General features: G+C 31.1%; 2 protein-coding genes across 4 annotated transcripts; one reads left to right on the top strand and one right to left on the bottom strand.

The window, feature by feature from the left end:
• Positions 1-75: 75 nt before the first annotated feature.
• On the bottom strand, positions 76-11,837 carry LOC106064351 (phosphoglucomutase-like). 2 transcript variants are annotated; one of them, XM_013222880.2, is made up of 12 exons: positions 11,819-11,837; positions 9,091-9,157; positions 8,018-8,310; positions 5,671-5,833; positions 4,983-5,240; positions 3,981-4,171; positions 3,213-3,367; positions 2,547-2,678; positions 2,203-2,322; positions 1,763-1,949; positions 1,469-1,609; positions 76-756 (listed from the first exon to the last, which is right to left on the bottom strand). In XM_013222880.2, exons 3-12 carry the CDS (start codon positions 8,288-8,290, stop codon positions 667-669), a joined length of 1,710 nt encoding a protein of 569 aa, XP_013078334.1. In that variant the 5' UTR covers positions 8,291-8,310; positions 9,091-9,157; positions 11,819-11,837; the 3' UTR covers positions 76-666. The 2 variants fall into 2 exon arrangements, with proteins under 2 accessions (XP_013078334.1, XP_055884907.1); XM_056028932.1 differs by lacking the exons at positions 9,091-9,157; positions 11,819-11,837 and having other exon boundaries at positions 8,018-8,408.
• On the top strand, positions 8,750-24,298 carry LOC106064352 (sodium-coupled neutral amino acid transporter 9 homolog). Of its 2 annotated transcripts, XM_056028934.1 has the most exons (15): positions 8,750-8,919; positions 9,138-9,387; positions 12,801-12,900; positions 13,143-13,213; positions 13,386-13,449; positions 13,839-13,935; positions 15,630-15,791; positions 16,119-16,187; positions 16,875-17,033; positions 17,256-17,366; positions 17,664-17,770; positions 17,885-17,989; positions 18,482-18,630; positions 20,179-20,268; positions 21,094-24,298. In XM_056028934.1, exons 2-15 carry the CDS (start codon positions 9,239-9,241, stop codon positions 21,272-21,274), a joined length of 1,614 nt encoding a protein of 537 aa, XP_055884909.1. In that variant the 5' UTR covers positions 8,750-8,919; positions 9,138-9,238; the 3' UTR covers positions 21,275-24,298. The 2 variants fall into 2 exon arrangements, with proteins under 2 accessions (XP_055884909.1, XP_055884908.1); XM_056028933.1 differs by having other exon boundaries at positions 8,750-9,387.
• The last annotated feature ends 1,878 nt before the right edge of the window (positions 24,299-26,176 follow it).

The following is a 26,176-nucleotide window of genomic DNA, read 5'->3' as shown; positions in this document are numbered from 1 at the left end:
CTTATTTAAAATCTGGGATAATATAAACATTTTTGGTTCTGTTATTTCAAACAATAAAATGAAAGGAAAATGAAATACAATTGTTTTGTCTTTATTTCTAGGTAAAAACCTGATAACAGCCATTCTCAATAACAAGCTTTTAGATCACAAACAGAAATGGTTTCAAACAAATAACAATCTAAACAGAATTCTCCTTGAACAATGTTGATCACCAATGAGTAAGAACAAATGTAAATAGTGACATTTCTTCCTCAGTTAAAAGAAATAAAACTGCCATTGAGATAAAACCAGATAATCAACATAAGTGTACAGTACAGAGATGTGGGCACAGAGATCAAAGAGAATGAACTAAATAGTTATCAACAACTTTAATAAGCTCCAGCAAGTCAGTAAAAGTCTTTATAAACCAAACCTCATTCAACACATTCACTGAGAGCATACAAAGTAGAGATATTGTTTTAGGGGACATAACTAGTACGGGAGAGAACTTTCAAAATAAAACTCTAAGTTCAAAATGAACTTGGCAGACAAAATGAAGTCAAGGTAAAACAACTTTATTCACAAGATTTGGCTGCACAGGGATGAATACATGTAAATCTAAAATACTCCGGGTAGGTAAAAGTCACTAAGAGGTTTCAAATCAATAGTAAGGGGAGATAATGATGATTATGTAATGACAGTAGGTTCCTCACGACCAGTTAATTCCTTCAGTTTCGATGTTCGTAAAGCAATAGTCACTAGAGGCTTAAGGACTTCCTGAAATAAAATTGAAAAAAAAACAACAATTAAATGCAACATTGATTTCCATAAACTGAAGAGTACTATTTATAAACTATTAAATTAAACAGCTTTGTGGTTGGCTTTTGTATCAAACTATTTTTATCATGTAGTAAGCGCTGTGATCTTACAACACAAATGGCCAGAGTTCCAATTCAAAAGCTACTAAGAACCAGTTGCCTAGTCAAGGTTTAGGGAGAATGTGTACTTCAGTGATACAATTTTTGTCAGTGGACAAGAAAAGCAGAAACTAATCTTACACAATTTCAATAAGAATTTACATAATGAACCAAACAAACCTATTTATTATACATAATAAGAATGCTATGGTAAAACAGTTGCTAATTAAAAAATGTCACAGGTTTCTAAAGTGGGTAACTATGTTTTCTCATATTTTTTTTCTGGTTGTTTATATCATGCAGCTGGGCTGGACAAGTGACTTTATATCTGGTTGTTTATATCATGCAGCTGTGCTGGACAAGTGAATTAAATTTAAGAATACAGAGTTTAAGACTCAGAAACATTTAGAGACAGCTGTTGTTTTTTTTTAAATGATGGAATAAAAAGTATAAACATAAAGCACTTTGCAAGAGAAAAAAGAAATGATTGTTTTGCTGATCTAGTAAGATACATTTCATAACAGGTTTAAATTTAGAAACAGTAAGGTAAACAATTTGAAAAAAACTTAAACCTGTGCGTCCTGGTGATACAATTGGGGGTTTGGATATTTCTCATACCCCTCCACATAGATACGAATTGTGGCACCTGAGCTACCTGTTCCACTTAAACGATAAATGATTCTGGAGCCATCCTCAAACATAAATCGTATACCCTGCAAAATAATTAAGGCTATAGATTTCCTTTCAAGATTGATCATAATTTTATTTAATATTTGAATCATCAACTGTAAAGGTGCTAGGATCTGATGTAAACATTTAGGCTACAAAACATGAGTTTAAAACAGAAATAGATTGTGACCTCTTACTTGATTTTTACTAATGCTTCCATCTATTGGATCTTTGTATTCAAAGTTGTCCAAATTGGCCATCTTATAAGACTTGCCAGTTGGATCAGAGAAGGTCATACCTTTTGTTTTAGGATCTTCTATCAGTTTGGTCAGAAGTTCCATCATTTTGTCTCCGGATTCAGATGAAACATTTTCATAGTCATATCTGAGTTAAAATACAATTTAATCATTAAACATTTATTTAAATATACCCTTTGATTACTAGCCTGTTCAACTATTTAAAAATTGTTCAACATAGCTAATGTGTATTGGCATACATTCAACAAAAAATTCTAAATGTGGGATTCGGCATGAAACTATTGAATGTATATATAAAAAACATAGTATATAGGGGTAGTTCATTTGTTTAAATTGACATTGTGTTTTGATGTTGACTAAAAATTCAACTAGGAGCTTACCTGGTAAAAAAATTTCTTCCATAGACTACCCAGTGCTGTACTAAAACATCCTTGACACTTTTATTGGTGTGTTCTAAAACAGACAGCCAAGCCAAGGCTGCCCAGATACCATCTTTTTCTCTAAAACCAAATAAGTAGTATATAAATTAAAAAGAGAAACATATAGCCACTGTGAAATTGGAATATACCTGGTATATAAATACTACTTTTGTTGAATTCTGATGTTTGAATGACTGGGTCAGGTGTGTTAATTCTAAGTTAACATTTGTATTATTTAACCAATATCGGACACATCACCATTGTATTATATCTGTCAAACTTATTAACAGTTAAAGAAAACTAACCTGATATGATCAGATCCTGTACCAAAACTCTCCTCACCACAAAGATTAATTTTGCCAGCATCCATAAGATTACCAAAAAATTTCCAGCCTGTTGGAACTTGGTAGCACTCTTTACCAGAAAGTTGTGCAACTCTTTAGTTCAGCATTGAAATAAAAATGAAAATAAACTATTCCATGGGAAATACTTTGAAATATTTATCAATTACATTCACCATATACACTTAAGGTTGAATGGTAATTTCAACCTTAAGTACTCATTGTAGTTTCACTATCTTAAAGTTGAAATACTTATAATGTTGCTTATGTATTTATGGTACTAACCACAAGAGCAACCCTTGAAATAAACTTTCAATAAGTGACACATTCCCTATTTGGTACACAGGGATGAAGATGGGGAAAATCAAGAACTAATGGGTGGCCCATTAAATACAAAAGAAAAATAAGAAAAAGTAGGATTATAGATCTGATGGTGTGAATGAATAGTGTTAATAACAGATGTGCCATTGGTTACAGATAAAGAGAGATGAAATGTCCAAAAAACCTAAAAATTAGACAGCAGTGGTAACTTCACTTTTGGACACAAGGATAGAAACTAAAGCTGACATGTGAATGTTCCATATTAAGAAATGCAAATGAAGTAGATGAATATTAAAAAAAAAGAATTACTTGTCTACAGCTTCTGAAGTAGGCATGCTCCTAGCAAATCCTTTTATTCCATTAGTCTTGAAGTAAGGAATACATTCTAAGTTAGCAGCCAGCACAGCAAGGGAATCACAAGGTGTTACAAAAAATGCATTATGACCTAAAATCATATTTCGATCCTGAAAAAAGAAAAAAGCAAACCAAAATGTAATGAATTGATTCCTTCTTTTTTTTTTTTATGCAAATTACAAAAAAATCTATTTAAAATAATTTTAACTCCAAAAATATTAAATTTAGAAAATATTAAGGAAAGGTTATTTGAAAGCAAAGTAGTACTATTACATTTATAAAGCATTAAACCAAATTAGGTGCAATAGAATACTTGACAAAGCTAATTTTGCAATTGTTTCCATGTTCAAATGTTATTTAGAAAAAAGCTTTCTTCTAGATGTTTCTTCCAGCATATGTAACGTGAAATCGACATGCTGATTTAGTTTAAATAATAATGTTCTCAGATGAATTTCATCAATAATTTTTACAGATTTAGCTAAATCAATAAGTGAACTCTCTAGAGAAAATGATGAGTGTATAGTGTAAAAGCAAATATTACAACTTAGGACGTAATTATCTTTTCCTTTGAAGTAAGATCTGTAATCTATAAGATAAGTTTTAAAAACCAATACAACTTTTGTTACCTTTAATAATTGTAAGGCAGCATGGGCATTACATAATGTTTACTAATAACATATATAAACACAGATAAGAACATGACATTCAAACATTCAGACATACCCCATCACCATCAAAAGCTGCTGCAAAATCATGTTTGCCCTGCTTCATAATATCGACCAAATCTTTGGCATAGGTTAGGTTAGGATCTGGGTGAGATCCTCCAAAATCTGGAAGGGGTTCAGCATTAAGGCAGCAATCAGCTGGTAAGCCCAACTCTTCCACAAAAATCTTTTTAAGGTAGGGACCGGTGACTGATAAATAAATATATAAAGAAATATTGAATACAAAACGTGTTAAGACACATATATTTCCTATATAAATATATATAGTTTAGCATTCAAACTAGTCAAAATTGACTCAAAATACTTTTTCATAGAAAATGTTTGCCCCTGTCTTCTCTCACTTACATTGAAATATTAAAAAAAAACAAAAAAAAAACACTGAATTAGAGAAAAAGGATAAAGGGCTTGAATAAGATAACCTAAAGAAAAACATAATTTCTACAACTTATAAATAAATTCTAATTACTATTCTATGATAGCAGATGGAAATACAAATACAAGTGTAGATTAGTCTTCCTTAAATATTGAACTAAATAAAGCATAAATATAACCATATATACTTATACAATAAACATTGTGGCAGCAACTCATGGTCAAACTAAAAAGAGTTAAGCTAGTCATGATATTTGTTTGTTACCTTCATGGAAAAATTGCTGTAATAATAGAAAAAGAAATCATCAGTTGTCTCAACAACTGGCTTTTCTTTTGATTTAAAGGAATTCTAGGTAAAAATAGCTTAGATTCTGTCAATTCCAAAAGGTTAAAATTTTAAGCTCAAGTATAGAAAGTTAAGCAAGTTCCCTTCTATATTTAACAGTTCCATTTCCTTTTCCCAACAAATGTTAGTGACTCATAGATGAGTAGACTTGCAAACACTTTGAAATTCTAATTGAAATTTCAGGTCTTCAACTTGATTCAAAGTTTGGATTCAGTTTATCATCAAAAGATTAAATCTACTTAATTTTTCAAATGTACCAGTTCACTAATTCTACTCACACACCTCCGTTCATGCCATTTAAAAGCAGTCGTTTGGTTTTTGCATAGTTTTTTAGGGTTGTAAAATCAAATATTGACTTCATCAGCTGAACATAGTCAGTGGTGCTATCTATGACTTCCACAGTGAAATCATTTCCACATATTTTGAAAGCAATGGTGTTGAGTGTGGAGATGTCCACCTTTAAGTTAGGAACTATCTTGTAGTCACTGATTGTTTTTGAGATTTCAAAGATTTTATTGGTGACAGATTCAGGAGCAGGACCTAGTTAAAAAACAAAACCAAAAAAAAAAAATTTACTTTTTGAATGTAAAAATCTTTGAAAGCTATAAACATTATTCCAAGTTCTATAAATTTAAAAAATTTCATAGTAAAATTACATACTTCTGTGAATATCAGCAACTACGTACCAGTACTACAAATCAAACACTAGTCTTAATCCTATCTTCATTCATACAAAATGTACATTTAGAGCATGATTGCATAAGATTTAATATATTTATTTATACTTATCTCCCCTTATTATGGATTGAAAAAAACAACAACAACAACAAAGAAACACAGATTTAACAATACCCCTTGATTACCAATGCAACATCTCTCATGACATTAAGCAATCTGATTTTTTTTTTAAAGATGTTATTCATACAGGAAAAATAAAATGTTGTAGAATTAGCTCATTCATGGTCAGTACCTCCATTTTCAATATTATATTTTATGCCAAAGTCTCCTTTGGGTCCCCCAGGGTTGTGACTTGCTGTGAGAATAAAGCCGCCATCGAGTTGATATTTGCGGATTATATGAGAGCAAGCTGGTGTAGATAATATTCCATTCTGGCCAATCACTACCTTGGAAACCTGGTAAAATGAGTCATCATATAAAAAATATCTTCAACTATGATAAATAGTAATGTAGATTTCAAGTTTGAGACTTTACACCTGGAGCTTTTAATATGGCAGTAATTAAAGCAAATTAATTACTAAACTTAGGCTCAAATCTTTGGAGGTTAAGATTTTCATTTTGATTATTAAGGCACCCCTAAGCTAAACCATCTCTAGTTTACTTAACATTCTTTAACTCTTTCAGTGTGCGCTAGTCAGTGCGGCGTTACTCTCAGCGAGTAACTTGGCTTATAATATTTATCACACTATCTTTTTTATGTTAAACTTTTTTATTTCTCTCGGCCATAGTGCTTACCACACAGCAGCCTATATATAGTGAGCCTAAGATTACAGAACTATGGGAACTTTATTTCACTTGCCTTCAAACCTCAAGGTCATAAAATGAAACTTTATTTGCAGAATGAGGGATTGAAATTTAACAATTTAAGTTTCAAGATAAAAAAAAAATCAAGTATTTATTATGCCCCAGGATCTTAACTTAGATGACAGTGCTAGAAAACTTACATAGGAGATGATAATGTCTTAAAGGACTTTCCTTTTCTCTATTGTCTTAGAGGAAAGTAGGTATATATTTTCTGCTGTTTTGTAAAAGTCAAAGAGTATTATAACTTAAATATTGGTCTCATTTAATTAAAATATACTTTTTTCTTTTTCTTAGAAACATAACAAAGAACACTGATATTTTCTAGCTTCTGGAGAAGATTAGCTGTCTATTGGTGCAGTTTCTAACAAAAATATGCCAAATAGATTAGAGTGAATAAATAGATTGTAGTATATAATATCTAGAAACTAGACCATTAAGAAAAATATATATTTTTTAAAAGTTATTTTTCTTCATGTAGAATCTAGTTATTATTAAATTAATATTGTTTAAACTACAGATTAAATATATAAATAAATAAATAGATATAAAAAGAGATAAAGAGAACTATGATATATATATATACTAGCAGTACACACCAGCTATGTCCAAAACTGGAACAGACACAAAATAGAGCAGTGAGATTCATAACAAATAACAAACGAATATTCACATTTGATTAGAGTAACACCTTTAGCAAAATCATTAAATTTAGAGACCCTTCAGGATAGAAGACTTAAAAGTAAAGTAGCAATTATACATAAAAAACTGAACCATAATCTTCAAAGACAAAAACAAAACCTAATAAAATACTCAGAAAGACACAAAGATAAAGGCACATTCCTTGTTCCATATATGCTAGTGAAGCATACAAATATCTAGGCGTCATCATTGATAACTAGCTTTCATGGGAAGACCACCTTGGACCACCAACGACTTTTTTTTCTAAACAAACTCAATAGCTTTAAACTAAATAAGAAGATCCTAGATACTTTATACAGTGCGACTATGTAAAATCTGCTAACATACGGAATAACTTGTTGGCAAGGCAATGCTTCATTTAAACTGTTGTGCCGCCAAGAAAACACCATAAAAAGGGCTTAAAAAATCACACTCACAACATTACCATATTTAAATGAATTTTTGAGCAAAAGTGTTTAAGAAAAATCAAAAAAATCTTGGAAGACAACGGCCACCTGCTCCATCAGAACTACATCAGGGCGACTGCTGTCAATCAAAACAAGAACAGAGCTGTACAAAAACTTGTTAGTACCTTACTCAGTCAGACTATATCAACGCTACATGAACAGGACCAAGATGCCTGTATGTAGTCGCTGAATGAACTCTTCATGTTGTGTCTGTTCTATGTGTATGTTTCTGTTATGTTGTCTTTATATGAGAAAAGAGTCCTTGTAATAACAACGAATTTCCATAAGGATCAATAAGGCAGTCTTAGTCTTATTTGTACAAATACTCCTTCTTCCCTAGTGCTATTAGAGCATGGAATGGGTTTCCTAAGTCAGTCAGGAACACCAATGACTTGGGACTTGGCATTGATTAACATGCATGACTTGATTGACCTAAATAGGGACACACAGATAAAATCATCTTTTTGAAGAAATCATCTTTTTCTGAAGTAACATCTGTTGTTTTTTTTTTAAATTATAACTATACATATCAGACACAAAGTCATAGACGACCCAGAATTATATACATCTAAATCTAGATTATTTTTCTAGATTTAGGCCTAAAAGTGACTGGAGGAGTGTTACACTTACCCCATTAGCCGCAGCAATTTTTATAATCAGCTGGGCAGCTTCTTTGCAAAAGAATCTCCCATCTCCTCCAACTACCAAACTCGATCCCCTCAGCCTGTCTCCCAAGCCTGCTATTAATCCAGCCTGGATGAAGTTCTCGGTATAGTGAGGTTGCTGGAAGACGCCGACAGGCTTTCTGAGACCGCTTGTTCCTGGTTTTTGACCATCAAACGGCGCTGTTGAAATTACTTCAATGTTGTGAGGAGCCATGGGCTCGCGCGCACAGCAGCTCATAATGCTAGAGGGACCACTGGCTATGAAAATAAAAAGAAAAGTGAGAAGAACTAGATTAGATTAAAAAAGCAGCAGTTGTTTTACCAGCTATGCTGTTGACACTTTGGTTTACGTTAACGTTGACCTTTATTTCGGCCTTCAACTCCAAAATATCCATGACCTATGTATGCCAAGGTATTTTGTAGTATCCACTTAGCAGGACCATAGACTATATATAGATATACTCATATAGATCTAGTCGATGTATTTGCTTTTTTTTTAAAAAAAAGTTTGATAAGAACGTTAAACGGATCTATAATATATCTAAATTTGTTTTAATGATAACCTATTATTTAATTATTAAAAAAACCTCAAATGCTGCAGATGGAATAAAATTTAGAAATTCAGAAAAATGTAAAAATACTGTTGGCCTTTAAAAAAAACAACCTCACTAGCACTTACACGTTAAAATAGACACTCGACCTTTGACCCTCTTTGATGATAAACATACTAGATCTAGTTTCTAAAGGGTTACCGCTGTACGCGAGCCACTCACAAGTGGTAAAAATTAACCATATCACCACCAGAGATCTAGATTAAACTAGTTACAGTAGTCAAGATCTAGACTAGTGAGTCTGTATCAGCAGAAAGTAACAGCACAGTTGATTATTAATTAACAGAGAGATAGCCTTTTTTTGTTATGAATGACCTAGATTCTAGTAGTTCTACAACTTTTCAAGACATTCATGATCCAAGTCTTTTTACTTTTAATTTAGACTTTTTTATTTTTATTAAACTTTTACTTTTAGTTAGTAACTTACCTTAGTCCTTACACTGGTTTCACTGGTAATTTTTACTTTGACTTTAGTAATTTCTGCTGTCTCAAGACTTGAAAAAAAAATCATTATATGATATATCAGAATAGATTTTGAAAAAAAAATCATTATATGATATATCAGAATAGATATCATGTCTACGATTGCATCTGAGAATGAGTCTCAGACTGATCGTTGTATTCACACTCACAACAATCAGACTCAGTCATCTATGACCAACGAACCCAATCAATCTGAATCTTATGAATCTAGATTTAGACCAATTTACTCACAAAGGAAAAGGTACTTCGATCTATACATCTATATTTATATATTAGATTCTATTTCTAATTTAAATGTTTAATTTCATATTTGTAACATAATATTTTTATTTATAAAAAATTTAATAATTTTAAATTTAATTTATTTATAGGCTAATATAGCTTTGAATTTTTGTTTGTTTGATAACTTTTGGAATTTCTTTTACAAATAAAGATTATTAATATTAACTTAATAATGCAGTGGGTACCGAGTCAGATAGGTGTGACTGGCAACACTGTTGCAGACTCCTTGGCCCACCAGGGAGGGCAAATTCCACCCACTGAACAGGCTGTAACTTTTCATCATGCTCTGGCTATAATGCAAAAAACAGAAGTGGAAAAGTGGTTTTAGTGCTGGGACAATTCCCAAAAAGCCCATGGAGTCTGGGAGCGCATGAGGCGCCCTGACGCACTTCCCTGTGGTGGAGGCTGTCCAGGCCTGAGCAAGCTATTATAGCACAGTGCAGGCCTTTATCCTGTTGGCATACTTCTCACGGCTATGGCCAAATTTCGATTCACGGTGCCCCCGCTGCAGGGAGGAAGAGGAAACTGTGCCTCATATTGTTTGACTGCCCCAGACTTGCTGATCTTTGTCTCAACAGGTCTGGGAAACCAAAAATTCTTGACCTGTATGGCGACATTTATGCACTACGCAAGACAGCAGGGTTTCTGTCCAGGGCTTTTGCAAGAGAGGATTTGAGCCTCTCAAGCCCTCACTCAAACGGAGTTTGATGATGATGATGATGAACTTAATATTAACTACTAGTTAAAACCTCCAGCATATCAAACAAGAACATAAAACTAAAATGCCATTTAACCTTGGTTAGACCAATATTAGAATATGCATCCTCTTTTTGGGAGTCCTTAACTCAAGAAAACACAGAGGAACTATAACACACTCAAAATAGAGCCATGAGATTTATAACAAATTAATATTCACATCATATTAAAGTAACATCATTAGTGAAATCACAAAAACTTAGAAACACAGAAGAATAAAAAGTAAAGAAGCAATAATACATACAATAAATTTAAAAAAAATAGAAGTAGAACAATGGAAGCTATCCAGGCTTGAACAAGCTATTGTTTATGGCACAATGCATTATGGGCCATTTTCTTATTTTGCATTGTGACCCTGCAGCTCGGAAGAAGAGGAAACTGTTTCAAATTCTTTATGACTGTTCAAGACTTGCCGAATTCAATATCAACAGATTTGGGATGCCATATTTACTTGACTTGTATTTAGACATGTTGCTAATCTTTTATATGCTGTTCTTGACTTAACTTGTAAGTTAGCCAACATTCCTTCATGATTGAAGATAATTACATTTTAGCCCAAAGATCATGCAGAACAGTGGGGGATGGCAGTGTTCAAACCCAGAACTATCAAGATCGCGATCCAGAATGCAAACCACACAACAAGATTCCATTCCGTTCTTTCATATTTTAGGTTATAAAACACTAAACAAGTTAGTTGTTCATAAAATAATACATTGAAAACTTAACATACAATTATTTAAAGAAGTAATACAGTGATGAGGAGAATTGATATTTTAGCTAAGCAACACTAATACACAATACTTTAAGTGTTGAGGAGAGTAGATGTCTTAGCTAAGAAACACAAAATGACATCTTTTTTGAAGTAACATCTGTATTATATAAGATAAGATAACAAGACAATATCCTAAAATCTGACTTGGTATTAGAGAACAGGATGGCTGCCTGGTCATGTGGTTTGTGTTCTGGATTGCCAGTGATGAGGAGAACTGAGGCTTTAGCTAAAGAAACACAAATATACAATACATTTATTGATAAGGACAATTGATGCTTTAAGTAAAAAAAACAACAGATACAAAATACATTTATTGATGAGGAGAATGGATGCTTTAAATAAAATTAACCCAGATGCACAATACATTTAGTGATGATTGGTTCTGTACCTATTGAAACACAAATACACTATACTTTTGGTGATGAGAATTGATGCTTTAGCTAAAGAAACAAATACAAAATAAATTGAGTGATGTGGAGAAATGATTGTTTAATTAAAGAAACAGACAAAACATTTACCAAAGAAATAAAAAAAATTTTTTATAGAGTATTATTTATTTAAAAACAGAAGTTTACACACAAACATTATCTAATAGGAATTAACTCTTTCTCTCCTGATTGACGATACCATCGTAGATTTGACCCATTAAATTAACTTAATTTTTGGGTTCATAAACTTTGATTTGTGTTATATAAAAGGGCATGCATTTATCTCTACCAATTACAACATTGTCAAATTAAAAGAAAAACGTTATGGAAGTTTAACCCTAACAGGCTAGTGAAATACCAATGGGAAAAATGAATAATTCCTTCTGGGTGCAGAAAATAATTACAGAGAGATAGATTTAAGGATAAGATCCTACCTTGTCAATTAAGTATACTATTTGCCTAGTAGTCTAGATCAAACTGTAGAGACCATTGGTATTATAGATTAAAACATTTTTGAAAGTACTATTAAATGCTTCCCCAGTGAAATAAAACAGAGAGAGTATACCCCTTTCCTTGACCTTTCCTTTATTTTCTAATCTAATCATTAAACTGGTGTCAATCAATAAAACTCACTTAAGAAAACACTTTGCAAACAAAGGAAATCAATTTTTCATTGAAACTAAATGTTTTCTAAAATAATTATCTCAGATTAAGAAATTAGATTGGGTGGGACATAATTTATATTGAATTATTCAGAGGAAGCTAACATAAAGCACTTAGGTACACAATATTCTCTTAGTTGACCCTATAAAGACAACTACTACTTTTTCTGTGCCATTTTTCTTTCCATGTATTAGATTTAATGTACAAAATAAAGAAAGTGCTTTTGAATATCTGATTATCTTACCATTGACTTCATCATGCTCGAAATAGCTATGTTTAGTCTTTTGAAAGCATACATATTTTAAAATGGTTAGCATATTTTATGCACATGTCTCTAAACCATTTAAACACAGTACGTAAAAAGCTATTTTTAAATATATTTATACATGCAATGGTTACTTTTAATACTGTGCCCCAAATAAAAAAAAAAAAAAGTATACATATTGTATACATCACACATAAATTAATTTAAAAATGAGATTTAAAAAGCCAGTTCTGGTTATTTAATAGATGTATGGAGCTTAGTTTATCCCCCTCTAAAAAGATTACAAAGAAGTTAACAAAGATCCTCCTTTTCCTCCTCCAAATTATGTTAATGGTTATAGTGGTTTCATATTGTATGATTTCAAGTTCACTTTTGTGAATGCAATTTAGGTATAATTTTGTAATTAAATTGTCAGTATGACTTACAGGGGTTTTCTTTGAGTTTATAACACAAGCTTCCTTTTGTCACCTTGTTTTGTATGTATTTAGATCTCTGGATGGTTTGGTGATAAATAATGATGATAGCAGTGATAGTTCAGAAGATGAAAGAAGTCGTCTGCTTGGCAGAACACCTCACACTACTGTTCAGGTCTTTCATGAGTTATACTTCATTTCAATTTTACTTATATATTTTTATCTAAAAAAAATTTTTTGTCTATTCTCAACCTTGCACTTAATTACATTTGAATTGCATTTTTAAAAACAGTTTTTTTTAATAAAGCTGTTAGTTTTTCTTTTTACATTTTGATTGAAGATAAATTAAAAGTTTCATAAATTTAATTGTGATATGTATTTCTTTTGTTTTAAAATAATGTCAATTACTATAAACAGACTGTTGCAGTGGTCAATGACTATACATCTATATCAGTGCAAACAGGCAACCAACACAGCATTGTGACAATGTTAGTATATACCAGTAGGCTAGTAAAAGGAAACTATATCATGCATATATATTGTTTTATTTTATTTATATGTATATATTAGGCTTAAAAACAACAATAATGCTAACCAAGTGATAGACTCTTTGAATTGCAGAAACTTGTGTTAGTATACATTCAATCATTGTCTGTTTAGATTTTCAATGTGGAATACAATGATGGGGACATCACTACTCAGCATGCCTTGGACTATTAAGCAGGTAATGATGGCACAATATAAACACATTTCAGTTCAATAGATAGTTCTTGAAGTGTATTTGCATTTTGATTTACTAGTACAAAAATTAGTTGCAGGTGTTTATCATTTCTTAAACAAAAATCTAGGTTTCTAATGGATTAGTTTGAAGCTTTAAATTGTGAAAAATTGTGCAGTTTCCTAAGGATCCGAACAGTGTCTAGCCTAGGGTAGGTTTGTTGGAATCAATTTGTTTATCTGTAATCACCTTGATTGAAAAGCTTCTTATAAAGTTTTCCTTTGAAAGTATAATATCATGAATAATAATTAAAAAATTCTTAATGTTAGTATTTTATTTCTATTACTACTCATAACATACATACTGTATTATTTGTCTTGTCTATTTTTCCTTAGGCTGGATTTATCAATGGCATAGTTTTGTTGGTGTTAATGGCTGGTATAATGGCCTACACCACCTACAGAGTATTGAAAGTTTGCCATTATTTAGGAGGTAACTAAGTATCCATCATTAGAAATTCTCTAAATTGAATTTATTCATTTAAAAGAGCTATTTACAAGTAAGGATTAAATTTCTATATTCTGAGATGTAAATTCACAATTTCATACAATTATTCACATATACAACACACGGAAGGGCTGATACAAATTGTATTGTGATACATAGAGCCATTTCAAAATATTTCATAGTTTGTAGAAAAAGAGACATAAAGAAAAAGTAACTTTGTATAAGTATGTAGCATATAAATATAATATTTAAAATTTAGCACTAAATATTGTTAAAAATATAATTTATGGACAAGAAATTTTAAAGTTAAATTACATAAACCATATAACATTTGCATGATGTCATATCTGTGTCTTATTATAAATATAAGTACAGAGCCTATATTTAGTAAAAAATTGTATGCACATTGTTCATTTCAAACTTTAGCAATAATAAAGTAAAATTTTTATGATATTTTTCTAGCATTAACACTATGGCATTTTTAAACTATATGTACAAATAAAATATATTTAAATTTAGTCATTAATTTCATTTCTGTATAATTGTTTCTCTTTTATGACAATTTTACTAAAATTAAAAATATGCAGCTGACATTTTGAAATTATAACTTTCAAATTGTTAACATTCATTTTTGGCTTTGTAAAGTTCCCCTTTCAGACCTTGCGATCTATAGGGCAGATGATCTTAAGGTCATCTGTTTCTTTGACCAATGGTTAACAAGTAGGGTGACATGTGGCCAGCATGATGACCAACTGCCTTTACTTTCCCCAACTAAAAGCAGTTACCCATTAGAGTTTGATGGACTCAGTAAGTTTCCCTTTCAGATGTTGTGGTCTTTAGGGCAGATGATGTAAAGGTCATCTGCTTCTGTGGCCTATGGTTAATGAGGGTGTCATGTGGCCAGCACAATGATCAACCGCCTTTACTTTTCCCCAACTAATGTCAGGTACCCATTAGAGCTGGGTGGACCCAGGGGTGCCCAAATATCCCAAAATTATAAAATCCCAGTCTTCACCAGGATTCGAACCTGGGACCTTTATCGCTCAGCCACTGCGCCTCCTGGTGGATTCATTGGCCCCTCAAAAATCCAAAATTCAAAATCCCAGTCTTCATCTAGATTCAAACCCAGGACCCCAGGTTTGGAAGCCAAGTGCCTAACCACTCTGCCACCACGTCTCCATTTTAGGCTTTGTGAATGGAAATAATTGGTTAGTGCTGTGACTGAATGCAAGAATAATTTCCAAAATAAAGTTATGAACACAATTGTGTGGAATTAGTAAAGAGAAATAATTAGTAAGTGCTGTAACTGAATGCAAGAATAATTTCCAAAATAAAATTGTGAACACATCTGTGTGGGATTTGTGATTGAGTGGCATTTACTGCTTGGCCACCTATCAAAGAGGATTGAGCTCAAATCCTGACTCAGGCTGAGTTGTGTTTGAAGATCTCTTAGCGGTAGCACAAAATCCTTCTTCCAGATACCCCTCCATCCACATGTTTACAAAAGAAATTGGACCATAGCATGTTGAGCATGCTTATAGTAAGAAATTGCACTCTACAAAAAAATAAAAAAAATAATAAAGCTACTTTTTTCTTCTTCTTTTATAAAGTGTATTCCATGAATATTTATATTTTATGAATAATATAAATAATGTAACAGAGAAAATGTTTTATTTTAGGTGAAGCTCTTGTTGAATTTTCTGATGCTGTCAAATGCTACTTGGGCAGAATTACAGAGGGAGTGGCTATTCTTTGTTCATTGTTAACTTTATTGGGAGGCTGTATCGTATACTGGATTCTAATGTCAAATTTTCTTTATCACATTGGAATCTTTATATACAGTAATTATTTTTGATTTTCATCACTATGACAATGTTTTTTTTTACCATATACATATTAATAAAGATATCTTTTGAAGCCATTTTTTTTTCATATAACAAAATCTTGTATTGGAAAGCAGTGTCTCTAATTAATTTTCTGAAGTATTATTAGCTTTCATAAAGACTTCCTGTGCTACACAGGCTGTAAGAATTTTAAAAAAGTACACTTGTTTGCTTCTTTTTCATTTTATTTATTTTCCTCTTAGTCTGAAGCTTTTGTTTTTAATATAGTTGAAGAAGTTTGGTTCTAAGTCAAATATTTGGTGTTACATTTTTTTATGTTATCAGGTCATGTGAAGGTTGGCTCTCATGAACCTAATGGAAGTTTTCATTCATATCTGTCTTTTCCTTCTGATGGTATGTAGAGTTTAAATCTGTTCAATAAATGTTATTTAAACCATAAGACTATATGGAGGCAGTAGTATCAATAAAAAACAAAACTCTTAAATAAAGAGAGCTACCCTTAATATCCTTGTTGAGGTGTATCTTAACAGAGGCAGTAAACTCAAAATCAAATTGAAAGTTTGTGGAAGTCTGATAGTTTTAAGGTTTTAGTATCTCTTAACTCATTTATTTTGACATCTCATCTCAAGCTAGAGTTTTACCACCTTACAAGAGTGTTAGAAAGTATGTATGTACAGTGAAGTTTTAAAAGTTGTAATAATTTAGAAATAAGAAACCAACTAAGCTGTAAAAATGCTAAATAAAATTTAAAACATTTTAATAGCCTAATCAGATACTCTAAAAGTTGTTATTAACCATTTTTTGTTAGTAAACCAGAAATGTAGTTAAGTTATATAATTAAGTGAAATTTAAACAGCTAATCAATTTTGTTTGTATGTGTTAAGCTACAAGAATTAAATTTAAAAACTAATCCAAATACTTTGTTTTGGAAAACTTCTATTTTAGATTTACTTTGCTCTTGTGAAAGTATATAATATTGTAGTTGAATTTGTTTATTGTTTCTAAATGTTTCAGCTACATGTTACAATAAGACAGAGATTGTGATATGTTGAATTTGTTTATTGTTTTGAAATGTTTCAGCTACATGTTACAATAAGACAGAGATTGTGATATTCAATAATGATGTATTTGCCAAGTTGTGGGATGAGACTAAAACTATTCCACTTTATTTGATTCTTCTTATTTTTCCATTCATCAATTTTAAATCTCCAACATTTTTTACCAAGTTCAATTCTTTTGGTAAGTTAATAATGTAATTAGATAATTTAATTAGATTGAAACTTTATAGTCCATTTTATTGAAGTTTTATTAAGCCTATCAATACAGTGCAAGTCTTTCGACATAGTGCATGCCAAATGTGCATACTGTTTTGTAGATTTAATCAATTAAGCTTTGACATTATTTTAGTGATTCTACTAATGCACAAAAATTTGTTCATAAATATGTTTTCAATATATTTAGGTACTCTTTCTGTAATTTACCTGATTGTTTTTGTGTTGGTCAAGGCTGGTCAATGGGGAATGCATATTGATATTAACAAGAACCATGATTTTTCTCCTTCTTACAGCCCAGGTAACTGTTTCTTTGTCTCCAAATTAACTTCCTTCTAGATTACCATTGAGCGTAAGAATGAATTGACAACTTTATTGTATTACATGTAGTCCCTGATATTGATCTAACCAGTGACACTTGATCTTAAATGACATAGGATATTATCAATTTGGCTGTATTATTGATCTGTTTCTAACACTGATCTAACCAACAGATTTGTGATAAATCTTATAGGATTATTTATAATTAGTTAAGAACTGTTAAAACTGTCAACAGCAAATTGTAATTAGAGTTTCTTTTTCCTTCTTTTGATGCCAGTGGCTGAATGGTCATTCCCTGCACTGACAGGGGTAGCAGCACTGGCATATTTATTGCAAAATGCAGTCATCTCAATTGTGCGGAACCAAAAATATCCAGAAAATAATGTAAGTAAAGTTCATTCAGGTATTAATAAAATTAGAGTCGACTGGATTGGAACATTTTTAATTTTTATGTGAAGCCACAAGTTTTTAAAACCTACGACATTTCTCTTTTTTCAGACCAGAGACTTGCTGATTGCTTATTGCTTAGTTTGCATTACCTACACTTTGATAGGTGCTGTTTTCTATGCTTCATTTCCTCTACATAAATCATGCATTGAAGATGTGAGTCTTTACAAATAGATGTGACGTTAGTTTTGTTTGCTGAAAATTTAGCTGCTGTGAAGAAAAAAAAAGGATAAACTTGTTTTTAATTCACCATTGGGCATTTGATTCTTATAACGCAAATGAAATTTCTGCTTGCTTGAAAAAAAAATTAAGAAACAGAAAGCTTTATGTACTAAAACCTAAACTTGAATGTTAACTTTAGGGTCGTAAATTAAATGACTTGATATACTGAACATAATTGTAGGCCTATTCATTATCTTGTTAAATAGAAATGCTTATATTTAACACCTACTATTATTAATTTTAAATAAATATTTGGCTATAATTAAAATTTTAAGCATCATTTCACTGTTTAGAAACACTTTGATTAAAATGTAAAAGACAATGTCATAAGAATTTCACTTAGATAGCATAATGAATCTGTATAGCTAAATGAAATAAAAAATATTTTATTTTATTCTATACTTTTTTTTTCATGTCATGTCCTAGAACTTCCTGAACAACATAGCCTCTGTAGACATTATGGCCTTTGTTGCTCGCATTGGACTGTTCTTCCAGATGTTGTGTGTCTTGCCTCTTCTGACATTTATTATTAGAGCACAACTTTTGCATTTCTTGTTTCGATCAGTATGGCCCAGGTAACATTGAATTTTAAATCAGACTTTAAATAAATAACCCAGACTCTGAAAATATCCACATTTCCTTTATATAAAGTCACCAACTTATCAATTGCTTATTGACTAACCATTTTTGTAATTAAAAAAAAAATGCAAGCCTATTAATTAGCTATTTTCTTGATGACAAGTCATTATATTTTTTATCCTGAGCTCAATAGCTCATTTAAGTTCATCAACAAAATTTTTAAAAACCCTCCAAAGACACATTTTCCCAACTCCCCTTTATTCTTATGAACATCCCCTAATCTGTCTGAATTCAGCTATAAAAAAAAAGTAAAGTAAAGTTGCTCTTTCAGACCATGTGCTCTATAGGGCAGATGATCATCTGTTTTTGTGGCTCAAGGGTAACAAGGGTGTCATGGTCAGTATAATGACCAACCCCTTTTACTTTTCCCCAACTAATGTCAGGTACCCATTAGAAGTGGGTGGACTCTGAGGTGGCTAAAGATCACAAAATTAAAAATTCCAGTCTTCACCAGGTTTTAAACCTGGGAACCTCAGGTTCAGAAGCCAAGTGCTTTACCACTCGGCCACTGCGCCCCCTTTTAATATTTTGAAAGAGACATATAATTGTCACTTTCTAGAAACTGTCATTGTTGTTGACTACATATATTTATATCAAACTCTTTGTGTTCAATAAATATTCTTTAAAAGTTTATGTTTAAAAATTCTATTCATTAAAGATCAACTCTTTTAAAAAGTTTGAAGATTTTCTGTATTCTTAGAAAAAAAAACTTTGTTGGGCTGATGTAAAGAAAGGGAAAAAATATATTTCTTCCTCATTTGTTTCAAGTTTTATACAATCAGCATGTTTTAACAAAGCTTATATCAACTCACTCTGTCTGTCTGGTAAAATGTTTGTACATGCTATTTCTCCCTCACCCAATCTCAGATCAAGCTGAAATTTCACACAATTATATCTTTTACCTGACAATACAAGAATAGAAAAAAATTAATCAAACAGTTAATTAACTATTGGTAATTAATTATTTTGATTGGCTTCTTGAACAAGATAAAGAATTAGTACTTGACTGAAGTGGTGGTATATGCTGAATTAGTCCTCTCATCGGAAGGGTATTGAACACAAACATGAAATAGAAACAATTGATAACTATACAATGAACACAAACATGAAATAGAAACAATAGATAACTCTACAATCTTCCATGTTCATACCCTTTTCGCTAGCTGAGTGGTTACTGTGTTGGCTTGAGAAGCCTGAGAAGGCTTTAACCCATGAGTTCGAATTCATTTATATTTTAAAAACGATCACCAAGATACGCTGTTCTTTTTCCCCCACGCCTTTTCAACTGGTATTGACAAGTGATAGGATCATAGCATATTGAGAAAGCTAAAAGCTTTAGATCTATTACAAATTTAAATACACAACTGATCCAAACTAATTGATACACTTAATATAAGCTTTGTTTTTTAAAAAAGTATTTTTTTTGTATTTTGCTTGTTTACTTAATAAATTTCAAATAGTGAATTTCCTTTTCTCATACTCAGTTTGAAACATGTGGTATTGCTGAACATCATCATTGTTGCATTGTCTGTTGTTTTTGCTGTGTTTCTCCCTTCCATTGGCCATATAATCAGGTACATTTACTAAGTTGTTGTTTTCGTGCCATTGTTTTTTTTTGTTTTTTTTTTTTGATTTGAAGTGATAAGAATAAAGTGCTTACTATAAATAAATTAAAATCTTACAATCAAATTTAAATATATAAAAAGTAAAATAAAGTTCCCCTTTCAGACCTTGCGATGTATAGGTTAGATAAGATGATGTTATGGTCATCTGTTTCTTTAGCACAATGAACAACCGCTTTTACTTTCCCCAACTAAAGTCAGGTACCCATTAGAGTTGGGTGGATTCAGGGCCACCCTAAAAATTCGGAAATTCAAAATCCCTGTCTTCACCAAGATTTGAACCCTGGACCCCAGGTTTGGAAGCCAAGCACTTAACCTCTCAGCCACCATGCCCCAAATATTTAATGATATTTCAGAAATCAGATAAATTATATCCTGTCATTTATTTGCTAAAATGTTGTTGTTTTTTTAATTTTTGCTGTTGCAAGATCCATTAAAAATTACATGACTAATACAGTTTGATAGTATTGTTTAATAGTATTTCTCAAAACAAGTTTGTTGCCAATGCTTGTAGTTTTTCTTTTACTTGTTCATACATTTTTTAGCTTAACTAGACACCTTTTTTTTCTAAAGTTTCAGAAAAATCCAAGTCATAAAATGTTTTTTTTTATACATTGAAATTGTTAAAAAGAAAAATATAAATTCTTAAATAATATATTATCTAAAGTTAAAAGAAAAAAATAAACATTCTTAAATAATATATTATCTAAAGTAAAAGGAAAATAAAAATTCTTAAAAATTTTTAGTGTAATTCAATTGATTTCATTTTCTTTTCAGTTTTGTGGGTGGATTCTGTGGATTTTCCTATGCTATAGCCTTACCCTGTGCTGTGTATCTAGTCTCATCTTATCAGAGCAGAACTCTCAGTTGGATCAAAATCACTTTTCATGGATTCTTGATTTTCATCGGTTTCGCCAATTTTGTAGCTCAGTTTGTAATTATAGGTCACACAAAGTAAATTATGAGCAATAGCCAAATTATACAATTGGTATTCTCTAGCAAGAATTTTTACCTCTTAACATAATGTAAAAATGTACATTCCAATATTAACATGTTTTACAACCTAGAAGTAAACAAATAAACACTATGTTTGCATACCATTAATATTTTGTGCAATGAAAAATTGTTCGTCTTTTTTTATGTTGAAGATATCTATTATGTTCATTCACAAGTCAATTCTATTTATGTTGACTCACAAGTAAATGAAATACATTTGTAAACTAAAAATGTATTTGTATTAAATTCCTGGATTTAAAGTATGCTATTATATTATAGCTGAATTTTTACAACTATTATTGTTATAATTAAAAAAACACCTAGCTACCTATCAAGGGGGTTCAAGTTCAGAACCTGACTGAGTGAGGCAGCAAACCAACCTTATTCCGGATCCTCCCTCCCCCTACTGGTTCACTTAAGAGATTGGACTATATCACATTGAGCATGCTGTAAGCAGGAAAGGTGTGATACACAAAGGCAATTTAAAAAAATAATAAGAATATAAGAATGACTTGTTTGATAAATTGAAGCTAAAAAAGAAATTTATATCTCTAGCTCTATTCTATTAAGACTGAAGAACATACGCATTAGTTGAAGATTCTGTTGATTTAGACAAATGTAATTAAGAAAGAGAAAGAATGAGTTGCTAATGAAACTCTTACAAAACATATATATGCATATGACATGGACATATGTACTCACTCAATTCTTGTTTAATTCTGCAATAGAAATCTTTTTTTTTTTTTTTTTTTTTTTTTTACTTCTAGGAGCAATGTATTTACTTGGATGAACTCCAGACTCAAATATACTAGACCAGTTGAGTTCTTTTAGCCATACTCTTTGCTATGCAGTCTGATGATCTCATTAATATATCTTTCCTACTTTTGTGACATAATGCTACATTACCTTTGTCTTGATGAGTTTCTTTTTGGAGTGTTTTATATACACACTGCCACAATCTTAGTATTTTATAACTTATTAGTGATCTGGAAATTCTGTATTTTCCCTTTTTAAAAATTAACTATTGATGTTTTATTACTTTTATTATTTTTATTATTTAAACATTTTTTTTAGCCTTTTCCCCCCCCCCCCCCCCCCCCTAATCCTATTGTCACAATTTAAATATTTTGGCAACGACTGGTATGACACTATTCTTATCAATTTATATTGAAGACGTATTCAATACATATGTATTTACAAAATTGTAAACTATTAGGAAAACTGTATTGCAGAAAGAAAATTTATTTGTGACTCCAAAAACCTTTTCATTTGAGCTTTAGACATTGTAAAAGGGTCAGCTACAAATAAATTGATCTGTTCCACAAGATCTAGTGGAAATCTTATTTCTTTCTGGCTTTTAAGACTCTATGAAATGTTTTTTTAAATTTTCATTAGGGTATTATAACTGTTTTATACTCTTATTAAAGTTTTGTAACTATATATTTTTACAATTGTACAGGATTTTTACAGCATTATTAACTTCAGAAATTTGATGAAAAAAATGTTGTACATCTTTCTGTTAGGTTAAAAGGAAAAAAAAATTCTTGTTTGATTAAATATGTTTTAATTATCATTCAATATATACTACATACAGCATCTGTAAAGACAATGCAACTGTATTCATAGCTTTCTTATAAAACACTGAAGTGTAGTTTATTTTTTTTAAAATGTATACTTAGATGAAAGGATTTCGTCACAAGGTTAACTGATCCTTGCATAAAATATCCTCAAGTGCCTGGAGTTCTTGATTTTTTAAAAATAAATACCAAAAAAATGCCTAATCTTAATGGTCTCTTTATTTAGCATTTCAAACTTTAATGAAATCTTAAACAAGAACTTTTAAATTAAATGAGGTGTTTTATTATACTAGAAACTCCATTCTTTTTCACCTTGCCTTTTTGTAACTTTAAGTGGAACAAAAGCCACAACATTCTCTGTGAGATTTATGGAGTTTTTTATCATCTGGCCATAAATATTTTTATGGATGTTTGGTAATACTTGCTGCTGGTTGCCCAGATTTTTCCTGTTCATCTTTTTTTTTTTTAAGAATTTTTTGGTTCCACTTGGCCTATGTAGATTAATACTAAATACAAATATGACAGCAATATGTCTGACAAAATGATTCTAATTTTCTTTAATGTTGAAAGTTTATGAGAGAATTATCATCTGCCGAGTTTTGATATCATAAAAAATCAAGGACATAAATAACAGCAGTCATTGTTTTTGAAATATGCTACACATTATTTTAAAGTGAGAATTTTTTTTTGCATAATTTTTCAGCTTTTTTTTTTTTTTTTTTTTTAAAGATCTTTTCCAGTAATGCATTTTATGGATATTTGTTCCTACTCATTTTATAATGTGAACACATTAAAAAAAAAAACTGATACTTTGTGTAAAATGTGCTGATAAACTGATTCATAGTCTTTTGAACATTCCCTTAATTTTTGTTTGTTTTCTTGTCATTAGAGCCTTTGTTACATGTTTTGGACTTCTCTGTATTCTGCCTTGATGTGAAGATCACCATTGACTACTTGAGTTATCTTTCCCTAGTTTCTTTTACATTTAACATTCTCTTTCTTTATAGTAGGTTCTTTGCCATTTTGACTTACTTGTTCCAAGGCTATACTACAAAAGTTTGCTTTTGATTATCTGATCCTTTTAATCCTCTCACCTACTTGGTCAACACATAAGATAATGAAACTGAATCAAAAACCTTTATACCAACATATTTCATTTCAAGTGTACACTTTGTCTTTCAATGTACCATAGGCTCAAACTTTTTATCATTTTTATTTTTAAAATAAAAAGAGAGGTCACATTTATTTTGTTTCAGACATTGAGAAGAAAATGTACATAAAATATATATCTATATACATGTTTTTAAATACTCTTTTCTTTTGAGTTTTGTACTGGACATTGCTGCCAAAGAAAATTCAAATGATTTCAAATTAGAAAATAAAAAGTCTTTAAAACTCATGATGAGAATAAATGATTTTTTGTAACCTCATGTGTTTGTTTTTGAATTAATGCTCTGTAATAGTTGCTACAACTTCACACCTGGGTGTGTGTGCGCAAAAATAAGTAAACAGATAAAAAAAATATTAAAAAATGCATACATTTACTGCATTTATTCTACAAAAAAACAAATGTCGCATAAATATTTCCTTTCACTTAAAACATTACTTATTCTTAATCAAGCAAGTATGTACTTTTAATCATTTCTTTTTATTCTCTCAGTATAAAAAATGCAGTAAATCTATACGTGTTTCTCTTTTTTTTTTTGTTTTAGCACTTTAGACCTACTTTGGCACCCCTGTGTGTGTGTGTCGATACATACATACACTATACTACCATGTTGATGTTGTGTTGTTCGCTTCTTCAAGGGAGATAATGTGGGCTTCTACCAGTTATATAAACAAGGCCTTAGGAAATGATGCTTTCATCCAAGCACGCTTAATTTCTGACTAAATTGTCCTACTAATGCATTATACAAATTTTGCCAAGTTTCACCACCACTACCGCCAATATCTGACTTAAGTTTATATAAAACATGGTTTTTAATATTATTGATAGCTATGTGGACTTCCTAAATATGAGAGTATTATACATGTGTTTTCAACAGTTACATATGTAGTCTCCAGGGAGGTTGCATGTGGATTCGCATAGATCTTTGTAGACCTACTAATGGAAAGTCGTAAAAATGTACTTTACACAACGACTAATTGAACAGCTACCTATTGTTTTGTGTTATCTTTTACAACTTTTTTTTTCTATTTAAACAGAAGATCTTTAAATTGGTGTAATAAAAAAACAACCTCATTGAAGGCGCTATTATCGGCAACTTTATCAACCTTGACATTATCAGCATCCGACCCAGTATTTTGGTTTCTGAAATTAATATTTTATAACTAAGATAAGCGCTTTGGCCACGTCGCTGCTATCATTGTTCCTAGTAGATTGATTTCCCTTTGAAACCTTTCCCAAGATCCACGTTTGGCTATTGCCGAAACTCATTCCCTTGGTGAGAGGAAAATGTCTTTAGGGAAATGGATGCACCTTTTTGTTACATGCAATGATGGATGAAGAGGAAATGCCGAAACATTTGCATATGGCAGTGTTTCCCAAAGTGGGGTATGCGTACTCCCAGGGGTATGGGAAGAAGTTGTAGGGGGTAAGCGTTGCACATAGTTAACTCTTTTGATAAAAAAAATAATACCTATCTAATTTATAAAGTAGAATAAAATATAAGTTTTAAACTATTTTTATTATTTTTTAAAAAGTTTTTACAAAATCAGATACGATTCTATTTTACATTTTAAGAAATTTCTACAAAGAAATGGATAGAGATGTTATAACTTCCGTCGACACGCCCCCTTTTTCAATGTAAAAACTATGTTTCCATTTTTTTAGATTGTATAGGCCTACAAAACAAACATAAAATAAATTTTTATTGTTAATAAGTCTTTTTTTTTTTGGAAGGGGGCGAAGGGTACTCAGCGTTACGAAAATTCTAGAAGGGGTACACATAGGTCAAAAATTTGGGAAACACTGTCATATGGACGCATATAAATGTGCCTTTATCTTTGAGTCTTTTATGGTTGATATGTTAAGAAGCTCATTCTTTTCTCCATCAGAACTTTCACCTTCTCCACTGCAACTTCCTCGTCAAATTGTTTCTCAGTTTCTTACTCACTCTCACTCAATCCAGTTCTCTCTCTCTCTCTTCTTTTTTCTCTTTACCTCTATGTAATTTTTTTCTCTCTCATTCTCTCTTTCTAAAACACGCAGACATCCCCTCCCTCCCCTCCCCCCACCAAATGAAAGCATGACCCTTCAGGTCTACATTTGATTGATAGTATTTAAA

This window comes from Biomphalaria glabrata, chromosome 5, assembly GCF_947242115.1.
Source record: "Biomphalaria glabrata chromosome 5, xgBioGlab47.1, whole genome shotgun sequence".
Classification (NCBI taxonomy): Eukaryota; Metazoa; Mollusca; class Gastropoda; family Planorbidae; genus Biomphalaria; species Biomphalaria glabrata.
This window is presented reverse-complemented; position numbering and strand designations above follow the sequence as displayed.